The 15,253-nt window shown below is 49.1% G+C and overlaps 1 protein-coding gene and 1 long non-coding RNA gene across 5 annotated transcripts; both read right to left on the reverse strand.

The window, feature by feature from the left end:
• Window positions 1-5,627: 5,627 nt before the first annotated feature.
• LOC109780655 (myb-related protein Hv1) lies at window positions 5,628-9,426 on the reverse strand. The gene is made up of 2 exons (XM_020339233.4): window positions 6,559-9,426; window positions 5,628-6,428 (listed from the first exon to the last, which is right to left on the reverse strand). The coding sequence occupies exons 1-2, from the start codon at window positions 6,819-6,821 to the stop codon at window positions 5,891-5,893; spliced, it is 801 nt and encodes a 266-aa protein (XP_020194822.1). The 5' UTR covers window positions 6,822-9,426; the 3' UTR covers window positions 5,628-5,890.
• Window positions 9,427-9,530: 104 nt separating this feature from the next.
• Window positions 9,531-15,039, reverse strand: LOC141022115 (uncharacterized). Of its 4 annotated transcripts, none has more exons than XR_012183017.1 (7): window positions 14,626-15,039; window positions 14,433-14,525; window positions 14,214-14,308; window positions 13,996-14,069; window positions 13,740-13,832; window positions 12,553-12,646; window positions 9,531-10,665 (listed from the first exon to the last, which is right to left on the reverse strand). It is a non-coding gene; the product is annotated as an uncharacterized lncRNA (long non-coding RNA). The 4 variants fall into 4 exon arrangements; XR_012183018.1 differs by lacking the exon at window positions 9,531-10,665 and adding an exon at window positions 11,709-11,948; XR_012183015.1 differs by lacking the exon at window positions 9,531-10,665 and having other exon boundaries at window positions 11,709-12,646.
• Between the last annotated feature and the right edge of the window lie 214 nt (window positions 15,040-15,253).

Raw genomic sequence — 15,253 nt, forward strand, 5'->3', positions numbered from 1 at the left:
ATGCAACTGTAGCATTACTAGAAGATCTTAAGAAGGACTTTGCCTTGAAAGATTTGGGTGATCTTCATTATTTCTTGGGTATTGAGGTGAGAAAGGTAAAAGATGGAATACTTCTTACTCAAGAAAAATATGTCTTGGATATGCTTAAGCGTGTAGGAATGGTAAATTGTAAGGCTTCAAACATGCCTCTCTCCACATCAGAAAAGTTGTCAAGAGAAGAAGGGGAGCCTTTAGGGGCCGAGGAATCAACAAAATATAGGAGCATGGTAGGTGCTTTGCAGTACTTAACATTGACAAGACCTGACATTTGTTTCCCTGTTAATAAAGTATGCCAGTACTTGCATTCTCCCACTTCTCAACATATGACAGCCGTTAATAGAATTTTGAGATATCTCAAGGGTACTATGAGTACGGGTCTGAAATTTACCAAGTCAACTTTCAATGTTGTTAGTGCTTTCTCTGATGCTGACTGGGCAGGATGTCCATATGACAGAAGGTCAACAGGAGGATTCTGTGTGTTCTTTGGTCCAAATTTGATCTCTTGGAGTGCACGTAAGCAAGCTACTGTTTCTCGGTCTAGTACAGAGGCAGAGTATAAATCTTTAGCCAATGCCACTGCTGAGATTATTTGGGTTCAAACTTTGCTACGTGAACTTGGAGTCATGCACTCACTAGTTGCACGTCTCTGGTGTGATAATATTGGTGCTACATATCTGTCAGCAAATCCAGTATTTCATGCAAGGACAAAACGCATAGAAGTGGACTATCATTTTGTTTTAGAGAGAGTAGCTAACAAATTGCTGGATATCCGTTTTATTCCCACAGATGATCAAGTTGCAGATGGATTTACCAAAGCTTTGTCATGGAAGAAGTTAGAAGACTTCAAGGGCAATCTCAACTTGGTGAAGCTGTGATTGAGGGGGCGTGTTAGAAAGAGTTATGTAAAGGTATACGGTATTGTATAAACCGCATATACCCGTAGAGAGGTAGATCGCGTGCGTGTGTTCTGCTGTAATCTAGGTAGTTAGGTTGTTAGGGTTTATCCTCAGATCTTGTATAGGTTTAACTTAAGAATCAATCCATAACCTAACTACCGCACCTTGTAATCTATCCTTGGCTATATAACACGTACGCGTCCCTGCCCAAAGGCATACGCTTCCACGCAATCTTTCAGTAGGGTGTTACAATACCGTGATGTATACCACAGGTTGGCGGATCCTGGTCCGTGGTTTCTCATTCTCCCACTAGGTGAATAAATCGAGTACGTACGTATGTATGTCGTACGGTAGAACAATTGCTCTATGGTTCATGCGTATTAAAGGAAGAAGGAAAAACAAAGTATGTACGCAGAGTGACAAGGCCGTGCACGTACGAGTACTGATGATCGATCGACCTGTAACATCCATCCGAAATAGCATCGTTTGCTCCTAATTGAGTCTTGCGCAGCATGCGACGAAACATAGGTAGTATTCCACCCTCCTGCCCAACATCAAAGTTCAGCTTGTTTCGAATTGGGAAATGCACCTTGAGAGCTAACAACAGACCGGCTTGGAACGGAACTTGTTCTAACCGCATAGCGAAAGCGTCTGATGATGCAAGAAACCGGATCGATTGGCCAAGCCTACTTACCAGTCATCCTGCGTGACTCACGAGGCAGATATTTTGTCTTTACTCGATGCTGGACAGCAAGATTATTTGGGAGTGTATGGAAACCACCTGCTGCTCTTCCTGATCCCTTGGCCTGAGTGGAAGAAATGGCCGGAACCCCACTTTCTCCCTCTATACCACTCCACCACAAATGGCTGAAAACTACACTACTCCCTACACCACTCCACCACAAATGCACGGTTTACCATGGACAGATGGACGGACGTGACGACACACATAGCGCGTTGGCTACAACAAAGACGGCGATATTTATCTATTTGTAAAGAGCACGAGCACGAGCCCAGCTACAGCGGCGGCGCACGATATACACTAGCTAGTAGTAGAAGGAAAAAGACACCGCATCCATCTGCCACCACGATCCTTCCCTTCTTATAGCATCTCCAGCAGCGCCCCTAACAGGCCATTTCCAGGCGTTTTTGCCATGCCGGCGCCCAAAAATCGGCTCAGTCGCGCCCCCGGTAGCCCGTTTTTCGCCGGCTCGGGACGAAACTGGTGCCGGCGGACCCGAGCCGAACCCGGCGTGCTAGGGAGCGCGCCTGGGGGCGCCGGCACAAGCGAAAAGGGACGTGGGGCCGCTCTGTCGGCGAGTCGAGAGCCTCTTCCCGCCGTTTCTTGTCGCTTTTCCCCCACTTCCCTCCCATTCTCTCCATTCCTCCCGCCAATCTCCCTCCCGCTCGCCTCCCAGCCGGCCTCCATACCGCCGAAGAAGTACGTGATCCCCCTCGCCGCGACAACCGCGACCGCCTCCGTCGCCCAGCCAAAGCAGAGGAAGCCGATGGCGCCGCCGTCCAAGCCACCGGGCATGACAAACGCCGAGTGGAGGGCGGAAGTTCAGCGACGGGAGGCTGTCACCGCCGACTGGCGGAACAGGGCAATCGCCAAGAAGGCCCGTGACAACGCGGCGCGTGCGGCTGCGGCTGCGGCGGACCAAGCCGAGGCCGAGGCGACTCGCATGGGGATGATGAATCCACCCGGCGGCCACGCCCAGTACGCGCCCTGGAGCCAGCAAAGCGTCGGCTCTCCGTCCGGCTTCTCGTCGTCGCCGCAGCCATGGGGATGCACGCCGTCGCCGGGCTACACCGATGGGGACGCGCACGGTGGGTTCAACCCCAACGTCACCTTCCCCATGGACACCCGGCCCAGCGCACACCCTCGCCCGCCTTCGCCGGTGTGCAGTACCCTCCATACAACTACTCGCCGCCGGCTTACGCGTCCTCCCCGATGCCCCTCTCCACCATGGCTCCCTGCCCTTCTCACAAGCTTCCACGTCGCACCTCGGCGACCCCGACGAGACTGACGCCGACATGGACGACATCATCGCGGCAGGCTCGGCCGCGGCCACCGCGTCCCCCGGGTTCGCTACCCCGGACGACACGGTGGATCTCAGCGGCGGCATGGACGGCGAGCTCGACTATGGTGAGGAGGAGCCGGAGGAGCAGGACGAGGAGGAGGAGGAGGAGGAGGAGGAGGAGGAGCCGGCGACTGTTCCGGCGAGGAGGCGCAAGAAGAAGAAGGGGGCGGCCAGGACCGGCGAGCCGCGCATCAAGTGGGCGTCCAAGGAGCAGGAATGCCTCGCCGAAGCGTGAAAAGTCATCTACCTCGACCCGACCACCTGCACGAACCAGAGCATCGAGACATACTGGGAGCGCATCAAGGCCGAGTTTGGCGAGCGCAAACTCGTCGACCCCTACTTTAAAGGCATCTACATGCAGCGCGGGGCGAAGGCAATGGCAAACCATTAGGGGCTCATCCAGGCGGCGTGCAACAAATGGCATGAAATCGTCGAGGAGGTCGCGGCTCGCCCGGAGAGCGGCGCCAACATTGAGGATCAGGTATGGCACGCCGGTCTCCCGCTTCTCTTCCCGTGTGCGCCCGCCAACTGTTTGTTCCTCCGCGCAGCTGGTGCGCATGTTCGCCATGTATCGCCAAGGCAACAGCGACCAAGAATTCAAGTACCTCCACGTTTACAAGCGCATTGACAAGTGCGAGAAGTGGACGGAAGTCCGGCGCACCCTCGACAAGGCCAAGGAGACCTACAAGCCGGACGCGCCGACGCCGGGCGCGTCAGAAGGGCGGCCGGATGGCAACAAAGGGGCCAAGAAGGGGAAACACGCCGACGCGACTACCGCGCGAGTGCAGGAGTCCATCGAGCATTGCCTCGCCGACGCACAGGCCCGGGACGCCCTACGTGAAGAGAAGACGGAGGCGCGGTGGTCGGCGTTGATGACGAGCAGCGCCGTCAAGCTCGACCTACTCCGGACCAACGTCGCCGCGAAGAAGAGGAACACCGACCTGGCTTTCCTGCTGGGCGGGGCAGACATGCTCCAGAGCAACAACGAGGCGGTCAAGGCGTGGTACTTGGTGAAGCGTGGCCTCATCCTGAACCAGCTGCCGTCGACGGCGCCGCCAACTCTCACGCCCACGCCGCCGCCGCCGCCAAGCCCGAGCGATGATGCCTCCACGACTCCCAGCACAGAAACCACGCCGACGCAGCCCAGCACAGAAGAAGCTCCGACCCCGCCAAGCCCGCGCATGCCGACTCCGCCGACGCCGGAGGCCGACCTCGCCGTCTGATGCGCTGCACGCGCGTCCTTTCTTTTTTGTACGTCGAACTTTTCATTCGATCACCGAACTGTGGCCGCTTGATCGCCAGATTTGTGGTGTCTATTTTATGTGCGGGAATAACTACGTTTGAATTTGCCGCGGCTTGGGGAGCGACGCCTGGGGACGTGGTTGGAAGCTAGGTCGCCCCAGGAGCCAATCTAGCGCCGGTTCGTCCCCAAGCCGTTCTTTTTCGGCGCCTTGGGAGGCTGAACGGCTGGAGATGCTCTTATCGCCGGGAACAGCAAAACCGTTCGCCCGACCGCGAACACAACCAACCCACCGAGGCCGATCTACCGCCGCCGCCGCCATGCACACCGCTTCATTCACCAACGCCGCCGTTCGTTCATTCATGACGCCGCACGCGGCTCAGCGCAACGGAGGAGCACGGCGCAAGTTGCCCACCCACCCAGAAGTGAATCCGTCCAAAACCCTCTGCCTTTCTTTCTGGTGCGGCCCCGGCCCATGGCCTCGCCGAGAGACTCGACCCGACCGCGGATGATGATGAAGAGGTGCTGCTGACTGGACTCGCCGAGTGAGTGAGTTGTTGGCTGCCCGATGCCGAGTACTAGAAAATAATATTATTAGATTAGATTAGAAGAAGAGAAGAGGTGGCTGGGCTGGCCTTACCTAACCAGCAAGCCCCGTATTAAAATGCTTCCCTTGTCCCTTTGTCACCTTCCTGTCCGTCCTGGTACCTTCCTCCTTTCTTTGTTGCCGTGGTTAGCCGCTCGTCCATTAACGGCAGTAACCATGACTCTCCAACACTAATACCATTACCACCTTCTCCCTGAACGAACACACCTGGTTTCAGATACACACGGTCTTACCTTTAGCCACTTGCGTGTGGATATGCCAAGAGCAAATTACTTTTGTTTCTTATTATAATCAATCACGAGCCAAGGTTAGAGAAGCTTTTTTTTAATGTATGTAAAAAAGGTTAGACAAGTTTGACGGCATGCTCTTCGATGTTTAACAACGGATGTAAAATTACTTAAGACTGCGGTTTCGATTCGAAAAATATTCACATGGACTAAAATAGGTTATGCATTTCCGCGAGAAAAGAAAGGGTTATGTGTGTATGTAGCCACCCCAAAGTTTGGGCATCGAAAAGAAAAGCAGGTCGCAAAGCGTGTCACGAGCCGCTGCCTTTGCCGTGGATGCAGGATTAGGCAATGCTCACATGCGCCCACGCGCTCAGGCTCAGGGTCTGCCTCTGCCCGGTTCAGTGCCCCGGTCTCGAGATCAACGCCCACACGGGGCACACTGAATCTGCCCATCTGGTCTGCTCTCCTCTCCTGCCAAAAGAATTCTCACCTTCATATTACTATTACACTTTCTTGAAAGCACTACTGTAATTTATACAGTGATCCAGCCAGCACCAGAGTATTATTGCTCATGATTAGTCAAACGGTACCTTTTTTTTTTACAACGGGACAAACAAAATGGAGCAACAAGAGAGCAGCGGGGGGAGGAGAAGAGGAAGATGACCTTGGCGAAACACAAGATCATCCTCACCCTTCTTCTTGTCTCTCTTTCACTCGCTGTAATTTTTCACCTACAGGCTAAACCAATATCCAAGAGTCACAGGAGAAAGGAGGGAGGGGGTGCTCTGCTCTGCTCATTTCATCTCGATGCTTCTGAAGTCGAGCATGGCGGTCCGGAGCCCCATGAAGCTGCTGCACTTGCACTCCGTGCTCCTGGGGAGCCCCATGCTGCAGCTGAAGCAGAGGCCCACGACGCCGACGCCGACGCCGGCCTCCCTCTTCACGACGGGCTTGGTGTCCACCATGGGGTCCTCGTGGGACGGGGGGCTGATGCACAGGTCCAGGTTCAGGTCCGGGCACTTGAGCGGCTTCCCCTGGCCCCAGTCCATCTGGTGGTGGGGGTTGCTACGGTGATGGTGGTCGACGTGGGTGATCGCCGCTGCCGCTGCCTTGGTGGGCTCGGCGTCTCGCCGGAAGACGGCGCCCTTGTCGTCCCTCTGCGCCGCCTCGAAGGATATGGTGATGTTCGACGCGGCGTGGTCGCTGTTGATCGCCCGGTGGGTCACCGGGTCGATCCCCCGGCTCGTCAGCTTCCTCCTGATGTGCGTGTTCCAGTAGTTCTTGATCTCGTTGTCCGTCCTCCCCGGCAGTCTCCCTGCTATCAGAGACCATCTGCGTTCGTCAAACAGAAACAATACTGTCAGCGCTATGTTTTCACAAGGCCATGCATGTGGAACAGAACAGAGGATGGTTCATCCATCGGTGCTATATATGCTATGGATACGACGATGGATGGACGTACTTGTTGCCCAGGAGGCTGTGGAGCTTGATGATGAGCTCGTCCTCCTCGTCGCTGAAGTTGCCGCGCTTGAGGTCGGGGCGGAGGTAGTTGATCCAGCGGAGGCGGCAGCTCTTGCCGCAGCGGAGCAGCCCCGCGGCCTTGGGCAGGGAGCGCCAGCAGCCCTCGCCGTGCGCCTTGATGTAGGCGGTGAGCCGGTCGTCCTCCTCCTTGGTCCAGGCGCCCTTGTTGGTGTGCGCCTTCTCGCAGCACGGCGACCTCCCCATCTCGCTATCTCTTTAGACGATGGTCTGCCGCCGCCGATGGCTCTCCTTTTTCTTGTGCTCGGTGGTGGGTTGGGTTGGGTTGGGTTTGCAGGAGTGGAAGTTGGTGCTGTTGTTGTTGTTGGGGGCTAGTGCTCTACGGGGAGGGGTGGGTGAGTCGGAGGCTGGATCTTTATAGGCGGCACTGCACTTGACTGGATCGGGGAAGAAGGTCTTCTAGAGGCTGAGTTGGTGGGAAAAAGGTTAGGCTGGTACTGCTACTGGTAGGCCTCCCCCTCCCCCTCCCGGACTCTCCCCCAGGCCATGACCTCACCTCAACTCATCACCCCACCGGTTTGTTTACCAGTTTATTACACGCACAAAAAGAGGAAGATAGAAAGGCAACAATGACACAGCCAGCCACAGGGCACAGGACAACAGGCTCAATTTGCCTGCCTACTTGCCCGATTCACAAGCCTCACAGGCAGGTGTAAAGTGAGGTAAGCTCCCCCTCCCCCTGCCTACCCTCTTGGCGCGTTCGTTCGTTCGGTTTTAACAGCTAACTAACCGCATCCACCCGTGATGCCTCCTTCTTCCTAAGTTGTTTGCGGGGGATTATTAGGTTCACCCAATTTCCCGTCCCAGTCTCTTTCCCTTGATGCTGCCCTCCCTGCCTAAAAACTCCTCGTGCAACACAAGCAAATAACCCATTCAATCCAGGGCCAGGGTGCCGAACCCGTTCAGTCTACAAGTAAATTATCCGCATCAACGATTGCCGAGATCGGATATAGAATCCCATTCTTTTTGTAAGACACAAACTCAATGATAATTTGTCTGCCAAGAATTTTATTTAGATAAAGAATATGTGCCGCGTTGGACACTACTCCCCGAGCCATTTTCTAGGACCTCCTGTGAGTGATGCAGTGCAATTCGTGTGTCCTACATGATGTCGTCTATGGACTATGGGGGGGCTGTTTTGATACTCCAACTCAATCATGTCGACATGAAGATGATCTGTATTGTATACTAGAACAGAGTATTAGTTGTAGACGAGCCCCAATCATCTTACCATTTCTCCATTTATTTAACAAGGAAATAATGCTCTGGTGCACCCATACAAGCCAATGTCCATAGTACAAACTAGATGAGGTATTAACAAAAGGATGCCCCCCTTCATCATACAGCCCCTTTTCCTTGTTTATTCTTCAATAATAAAACAGGATGAGGCGGAACAGGTATCCGACGCTGCTCAAACGGATTTTCTTTTGCCCACCCACCGTCTTTTTTCTTTGTTTTTGCCTACTAGGATGGTCTGCTTGCACAATCATAGCTTTTGCCATTTGCCGATAGTCCGATGAAACTAGTTTCATATACAACATTTCTGTTTTGTACTCTAGTATTGGTTAGTTGAGCTGCTTGGTCAACCCTAATAAATTAAGAAAAAAATCACCAAACTTGCTAGTCCTGCAACTGCTTCCTATTACTTTCTGTAGCAAGCCAGATCTCCTGGATATCGTAGTTATATATGCTAATCCACATGGCAATAGAGTATACGCTAATCCGCATGGCAAAAGATAACGTTATCAGTGATGCTTAATAAGGACACCATCAATTATGATCAGGACTTATTCGACTTCGGCAACATGTGCTTTGCCATTTGCTCATGGAGAACGTAGATTAATATGAATATGCTGAATTTTCTACAGATTAGGATTCACTCCGCGGTAATGAAGGCTGTGGGCATAGCATTCTGAGGATGCAGATGAAACTATGACTTGCTGAGGTGGACCATTAATTGTTCCATGTTAGGAGCAACTTACAAGTCCATGATGAAATCCAGATGCGCTTACATAATATTTGCCTACCTAATATATTCTTTTGGGATGGTTACCAAACTATGGACCATCGTTGGTTGGGTGCAAGGAGAGGGAAATATCCCAAACCATTTGCTTCAGTTGGGGCCAGAATGATTGGGACTTCACACTCCACAATGGTCCTCTACTTGAAATGTCCATGCTTCCTATATTGCCCCCATAATTCCTTTGTTGCAAGAATTGGGTGATTACACCTCCAGATCTAACTCCAAATTTCTATTATTTTCAAGCCGACATGTTAGGGGATGGTTTGTATCACTTTTCAGCACAAGGCTGAAAGCTAAATCTATAATAATAGGATTCTTTTGAAAATAGCTGCACCTCAACAGAGCAGTACCGGTGCATGTACCGATTTGCATACCATGCAATGCAAACCAGAAAGTCAGATTATCAGACACCAAACTGCTTTATTGCATAGCTATCAATGACTAGTCTTCATTGCGGTTTCTAACTAGAAATAAGTTAGTTGGCCATAAATCAAGTTCGGCGTCCTACCATTTTGTTACACACAGATTTAATACACTCAAATAGCTATTCTTTTGGTGCATCAAATTAATCAAGTAAACCATCTCTGTTGTACCATAATCAGACCCTGAATGGCCAAAAGAGTGCAATCCCTATTCCCTAAACAAAACCCATAAACCATGGCCCTTTAGTTGTTAAATTGTAGGCATTAGTTCTAGAGAGCATGAAGGCCGGCAAGAGGAAGGTAGGGAAATAGTTCTTAGTTGTCTGGTTGAGGAGTGGTGTCTGGCTATGTGCAGTAGCTCTACCTTCCACTTCTCAGCCACGCACTTGTGGTGGAAGAATCCACCATTCTGCAAGCTGGACAGTTATAGGTTAGGGGGGGGGGGGGGGGGGGGGGGGGAGGGAAAGAAGAAGGTAAGGAGAGAGGTAGGTCTAGGCCGCCCTTTTGCTGTTATCTCTTCCAGGGAGGCGTGGCCAAGGCCAATTAGCCAGCCCCAACACCACATGGCAACGAGCATGAACAGCACTTATCCATGACTCCTCTCTCCCAACTCCCTCTTTGTTTCCTCCTACCTACATGCCCCTTATATGCCTGCATAAAGCTCCAAACTCCCCATGGCATCCTCCTCCTACCTACCAGTCCTTCCATTCTTCCATCCAATTGGCTATTATTAGGTTAGGTGTGGTGTTGGTCTCCACGACTTCAACCCAAATTCATTAGTTATCTAGTAGCAGGCTAGCAGTTTCCTTTCGCCCTTTCGCTACTGAACACTGGTTTTACCAAGCAGGCAAGTAGTGTGATACTGCAAACGCAAGAATTGGGTTGGTCAGTCAGGAATTCGGCGAACTAAGTGACTACTTTTCCGTTTGCCCCAGAATCATTGAATATGTGCTCTTCTGGCCACAACACATGATGTTTCAGCCTTCACGCGGATGATTGTTCGTTGAACAGACAAGAAAACCTTCCAACACGAGTCCTCCACTACCAGAGACTTTGACTGTCTTCAAACAACTAGAATATCAGGGGTAGAAAAAAAATACTATCTAGTCCCACTGTCCAAGACCAATGTTCATAGCGCCAAATGACAGGTCAAACAAAAGTCAGCAGACACAATGCTTTTGTCATTTGAATGAAGGCATAAAGAGATCCTGATCATCACGCGTCACATCTTTGGATTCGTGAAAGAAACCATGAGGTTTACCGTGACTCTCGATAGCATGTTTCCCCATGAAACAATTAATTTATTCGAAAGCTCATCTTTTTAGCAAAGGTGGGTAGTCTACATACTTCAGCAGTAACCTATGTTTGTTAGAACTCTAGATGCGTAGTGCTTGTTGCTCTAGAGCACTAACCATATCAAATTTCCACTATTAAAAGCACTTCATGTACAAATCGACATAAGAGTATGAGACTTCAAGTTAGAAATTATTCATGCTTACAGTGGTTTCTGAGTTCCTTTTCCTCAGTGCTTCTGTCATGAAAGTTAGCATCAAATATCCGTGCAGCTTCCACTGATTGTGGCTTTCTGCAGAGAAAGAAGCCATCAAAACTCCATGAACTCGATTTGAGTTCGTGGAGAACTAGTGTAAGATTAGAATGTGCAGGCATATGGCGTTGCCCATGGCTAATGGGTTTTACTGTATACCACTGGCTAATGGTATGTGACATTGAATGGTAAGTTGCATCAAAAGGTCAAGCTTTACAATTACAACTTCGATTTAAACAGAGTAGTATAGCCAATTGAAACTAAAAGTCTGAAACAACATTAAACTAACACCCGAGATCTACAGATTTAGCTACATACAAATGTTTGGTCAGGTTGATACATCTGCAAGCTAATACAAATAATACACATATGCCACCCTTGCCTGTTAGTCAATTGTCCTTTATTAACTACTGCTAGACCAACTCATTTTGAGTTGAGTACAGGTGGACCTTCTAATCTACTTATAATAAATAAAATACATAGTATTTATTTCAGCTGCATGGAATGATTGGTAGTTGAATAATGGAGGCCCCCCAGAAATACGCATAAGAAATACCGGAAACCATAATCACGCAATGATTTGAGACCAAAAGTTCAGGAACTTTACAGTGGCATGGACATAATTTGGTTCGCATATATTATCCTTGTCCAATTTGACTAGAATGATTTCATTTCTGTGCATCCAGCTCCTCCAAACACTTATCATCTCAATTCAATTGAGAGAGGGTCTATCATTGTTCTTGTCTGACCATACTATTAAGAGATAGGTGGTTCGTTACTTTGAACCCATATAATAAATTTAGAGAAGCACAATTTCTCCTAAGACTAGTACCTAACAGACAAAAAGAACAAACATGCAATGCTTTTAAACCTTTCAATAGAAAAAACCTTAGAAACGTGTCCAAAACGTCTGAGTCGTGAGCAAAAGATCCATGGAACATAAATTAAAGGTAGTCTCAATATTAACAGCGTTGTAACTGCAGCTAAAATGTACCGAATTGCATATTTAAGGCCTTGCAAACGTCAGATGTCACTTAAGGCATCTTTCTGATGATTTTATCGAGGCAAAGTAATGACGAGAGTGATACTAAGTTTTTTGCTTTTTTATCTTTCTAACAACGTCTGTATATAACGCAGTGATCCACGGGAAAGTTTCAAGAGAAAAACAATATGAAATGTCAATAACTATATAAGGATGATCATGGAACAGAATATGGAAACATTGCTCCTTTTCTGTGACATCCATATCCATACTCTCCATACGACGGGTCAAAGGCAGAGTTAAGCCATCGCTATGGTACAGAATACCAGCAAGCGCCGCCCTGCAAAAACAATAAATACATACCCATGCTGAACCTAACTTTAATGTGCATTTAGTCATTAGCTTTATAGGCTATTTAGTACTGTATCAAGGTTGTCAACATGTCTACATCACATCAGTCATGTCAGGCATACAAATCCAACACAACAACAGTACATGCAACTTGCTCAGAGATTTTGGTGCACATAGATGACTCTAGAGCTACAACTGTATCATGAAAACGAGTTTCATAGAACAGTGACATTCTTATGCATGGCTACAAGAACTGAGTGCCACTCAGTTGGTTAGAGGCACGAGTGCCTGCCCAGCCCACCCGGGTGTTGCTCATGGTAGTTTCTTCTAATTAAAAAAAATGCCACGGGTGCTCGAGTTTTTTTTCCTAATACATGGCAACAAAAGAGCCTGATGGAAATCCTTATATGCTAAGCCATCAGGCCAGATGCAACAAATTCATACTCAACCAATGAAGAAGAAAACAAAACCGTGTAAAACCACACTTCATCGTATATGACACGACACTATTATTGCAGAGCAGATAAAGAGTTACATTACCAGAGTCTAACGGATAAGCGCAGTCGAGCATAATTAAAGCTTGTACCACTTACATGCTACAAAACTTAATGCCTTTTCCGGCTCATAAGCTTTTCGCTAGTCATCCCCAATCCGGCTTCGCACGTGATATTCTGATACGGAAACACCCTGCAATAAGCATAACCAAAGATTTCAGTATGCCTAACATTCGTGAAGATATCTAGTTCGCGTCGGTCGAGTTTTAGTCTTATACATGGCGACGAAAGCCTGATCATATCGGTTATATGCTAACCCATCAGATCAGCTGTAATAAGTTCATATTCAACCAATGAGATAAACAAAAAGGTGCAAAAACACACTTCCTCGTATACGACACGAGACCATTATTGCAGAGTAGATCAGGAGTTACATTACCAGAGTCTAACGGAATGGCACAGATGAGTATAATTATAGTTTGTACCACTTACAGGTTGCAAAGTTAATGCCTTTTCCGGCTCACGTGGTTCGTGCAACTTATCCCTAACTCGGCTTTGCATGCGTTATTCCGATATGGAAACGCCCTGCAATAAGCATTACAACATATTTCAGTACGCCTAACACTCATGAAGATTCAGTTCCTGTCTGTCGAGTTTTCTTTCCTTATGCATGGCGGCAAAAGAGCCTGATGTGAATCCTATATGCTAAGCCATCGGACAAGATGCAACAAATTCATAATCAACCAATGAGGAAGAAAACAAAATAGTGTAAAACCACACTTCATCGTATACGACACAACACCATTATTGCAGAGCAGATAAAGCGTTACATTACCAGAGTCTAACGGAACGGCACAGTCAAGCATAATTAAAGTTTGTATCACATGCATGCTGCAAAGTTAATGCCTTTTCCATCTCACAAGCTTTGCACCAGTCATCCACAAACCGGCTTCACACGCGTTATTCCAATACAGAAATGCCATGCAATAACCATAACCAAAGATTTCAGTATGCCTAACACACGTGAAGATTTCTAGTTTCTGTCGGTCGAGTTTTAGCCTTATACATGACAACGAAAGAGCCTGATGATATCTGTTATATGCTAACCCATCCGATGAGATTGCAATAAGTTCGTATTAAAGCAATGAGGAAATAAACAAAATGGTGTAAAACCACATTTTGTTGTATACGACACAAGACCATTATTGCAGAGAAGATCAGGAGTTACATTACCAGAGACTAACGTAACAGCACAGATGAGCATAATTAAATTGTGTAGCACTTACAGGGTGCAAAATTAATGCCTTTTCCGGCTCACGCGATTTGCTCCACTCATCCCCGATCCGGCTTCGCACGCGTTATTCCGACACCAATATTCTCTGCAATGAGCATAACTGAACATTCAGCACACTTGATACTCATCGTATACGACAGACACAATTATTGCAGAGCAGATCAAGATTTACGTTACCAGAGTCTAACAGAATGGCACAGATGAGCATAATTAAAGTTTCTACCACTTACAGGCTGCAATGTAAATACCTTTTCTGGCTCACTCGGTTTGTGCCACTCATCCTCGATCTGGTTTCACAAGCGTTTTCCGTTATGGAAACGCACTGCAATCAGCATAACTGAAGATTCAGCACAATTGATACTCATCATGTATGACAGACACCATTATAGCAGAGCAGATCAAGATTTACGTTACCAGAGTCTAACGGAACGCACTGATGAGCATAATTAAAGTTTGCACCACTTACAGGCTGCCAAGTTATCGCCTTGTCCGGCTCACGTGTTTTGCACCAGCCATACCTGGTTTCCAATTTCGCACGTGTTATTCCGATACAGAAACGCCCTGCAATCAGCACAACTGAAGATTCAGCATACTTGACATTCATCACTCACGACACCATAATTACTGAGCAGATGAATCTAAGGGAACGGCACAGGTGAGCATAATTGAAGTTTGTAGCGCTTACATGCTGCAAAGTTAATGCCCTTTCCGTCTCACGCGCTTTTAGCCAGTCAACCCGGATCCGAATCCGCACGCGTTATTCTGATTCGGAGACACCCTGCAACCAACATAACTGAACATTCAGTACGTCTGACACTCATGCTCATCGCCACATCAGTTCGGCCCTCCTCACAGTTGTGTGTGTATCACTAACTCACCGCTGCATAGTTGCATAATCATGCGGCATGGCCCCTTTCAGCGGCAAAGAACACCCACTCAAACATCCATTGGCCATGGCACTGAAGCTTGGCATGCGGAACACGCGATTCCATCGCCTTGCTAGGCCCCGGCATTGCGTCGAACACCTCGCGGGTCAGCGTCAAACGGCCGCGGCCAACAGTAGGAGGCCAAAACGGCGCCCCACCGTGACACAAACAAGGCACATCCGCAGCCTCCGCAGCGCAACGGCGCCGGACGCGGACCACGGCACGCGAAACCGAGGCAGCTAGCGGAGGAGGCGGAGGCGGCGACCGGCTGCTGCTAGAGCGCCCGACGAGGCGAGGCGGTCTATGTTTTGTTTTTCAGATGAACGAGGCGAGGCGGTCAGAGATTCGAACGACACGCGAAGGAGAAGGAACGGCGGCCTGCTAGCTGGGCCCGGCCGGGCTGTGCCGATGTTGGTTAAGATAAGCCATTCGTAATCACGGCCCATCCGGCCCGGCCGAGAGGGCGAGAGGGCGAGGACCCCAACGGCTAGTTCGCCGAACGGCTAGCCTAATCCTCCAACGGTCGGACGATTCGTATATAAATCGTTGGTAATGGAATCCAATGCCACCTCCCTCCCCT

The sequence above is a fragment of the Aegilops tauschii genome, chromosome 5, assembly GCF_002575655.3.
Source record: "Aegilops tauschii subsp. strangulata cultivar AL8/78 chromosome 5, Aet v6.0, whole genome shotgun sequence".
Classification (NCBI taxonomy): Eukaryota; Viridiplantae; Streptophyta; class Magnoliopsida; order Poales; family Poaceae; genus Aegilops; species Aegilops tauschii.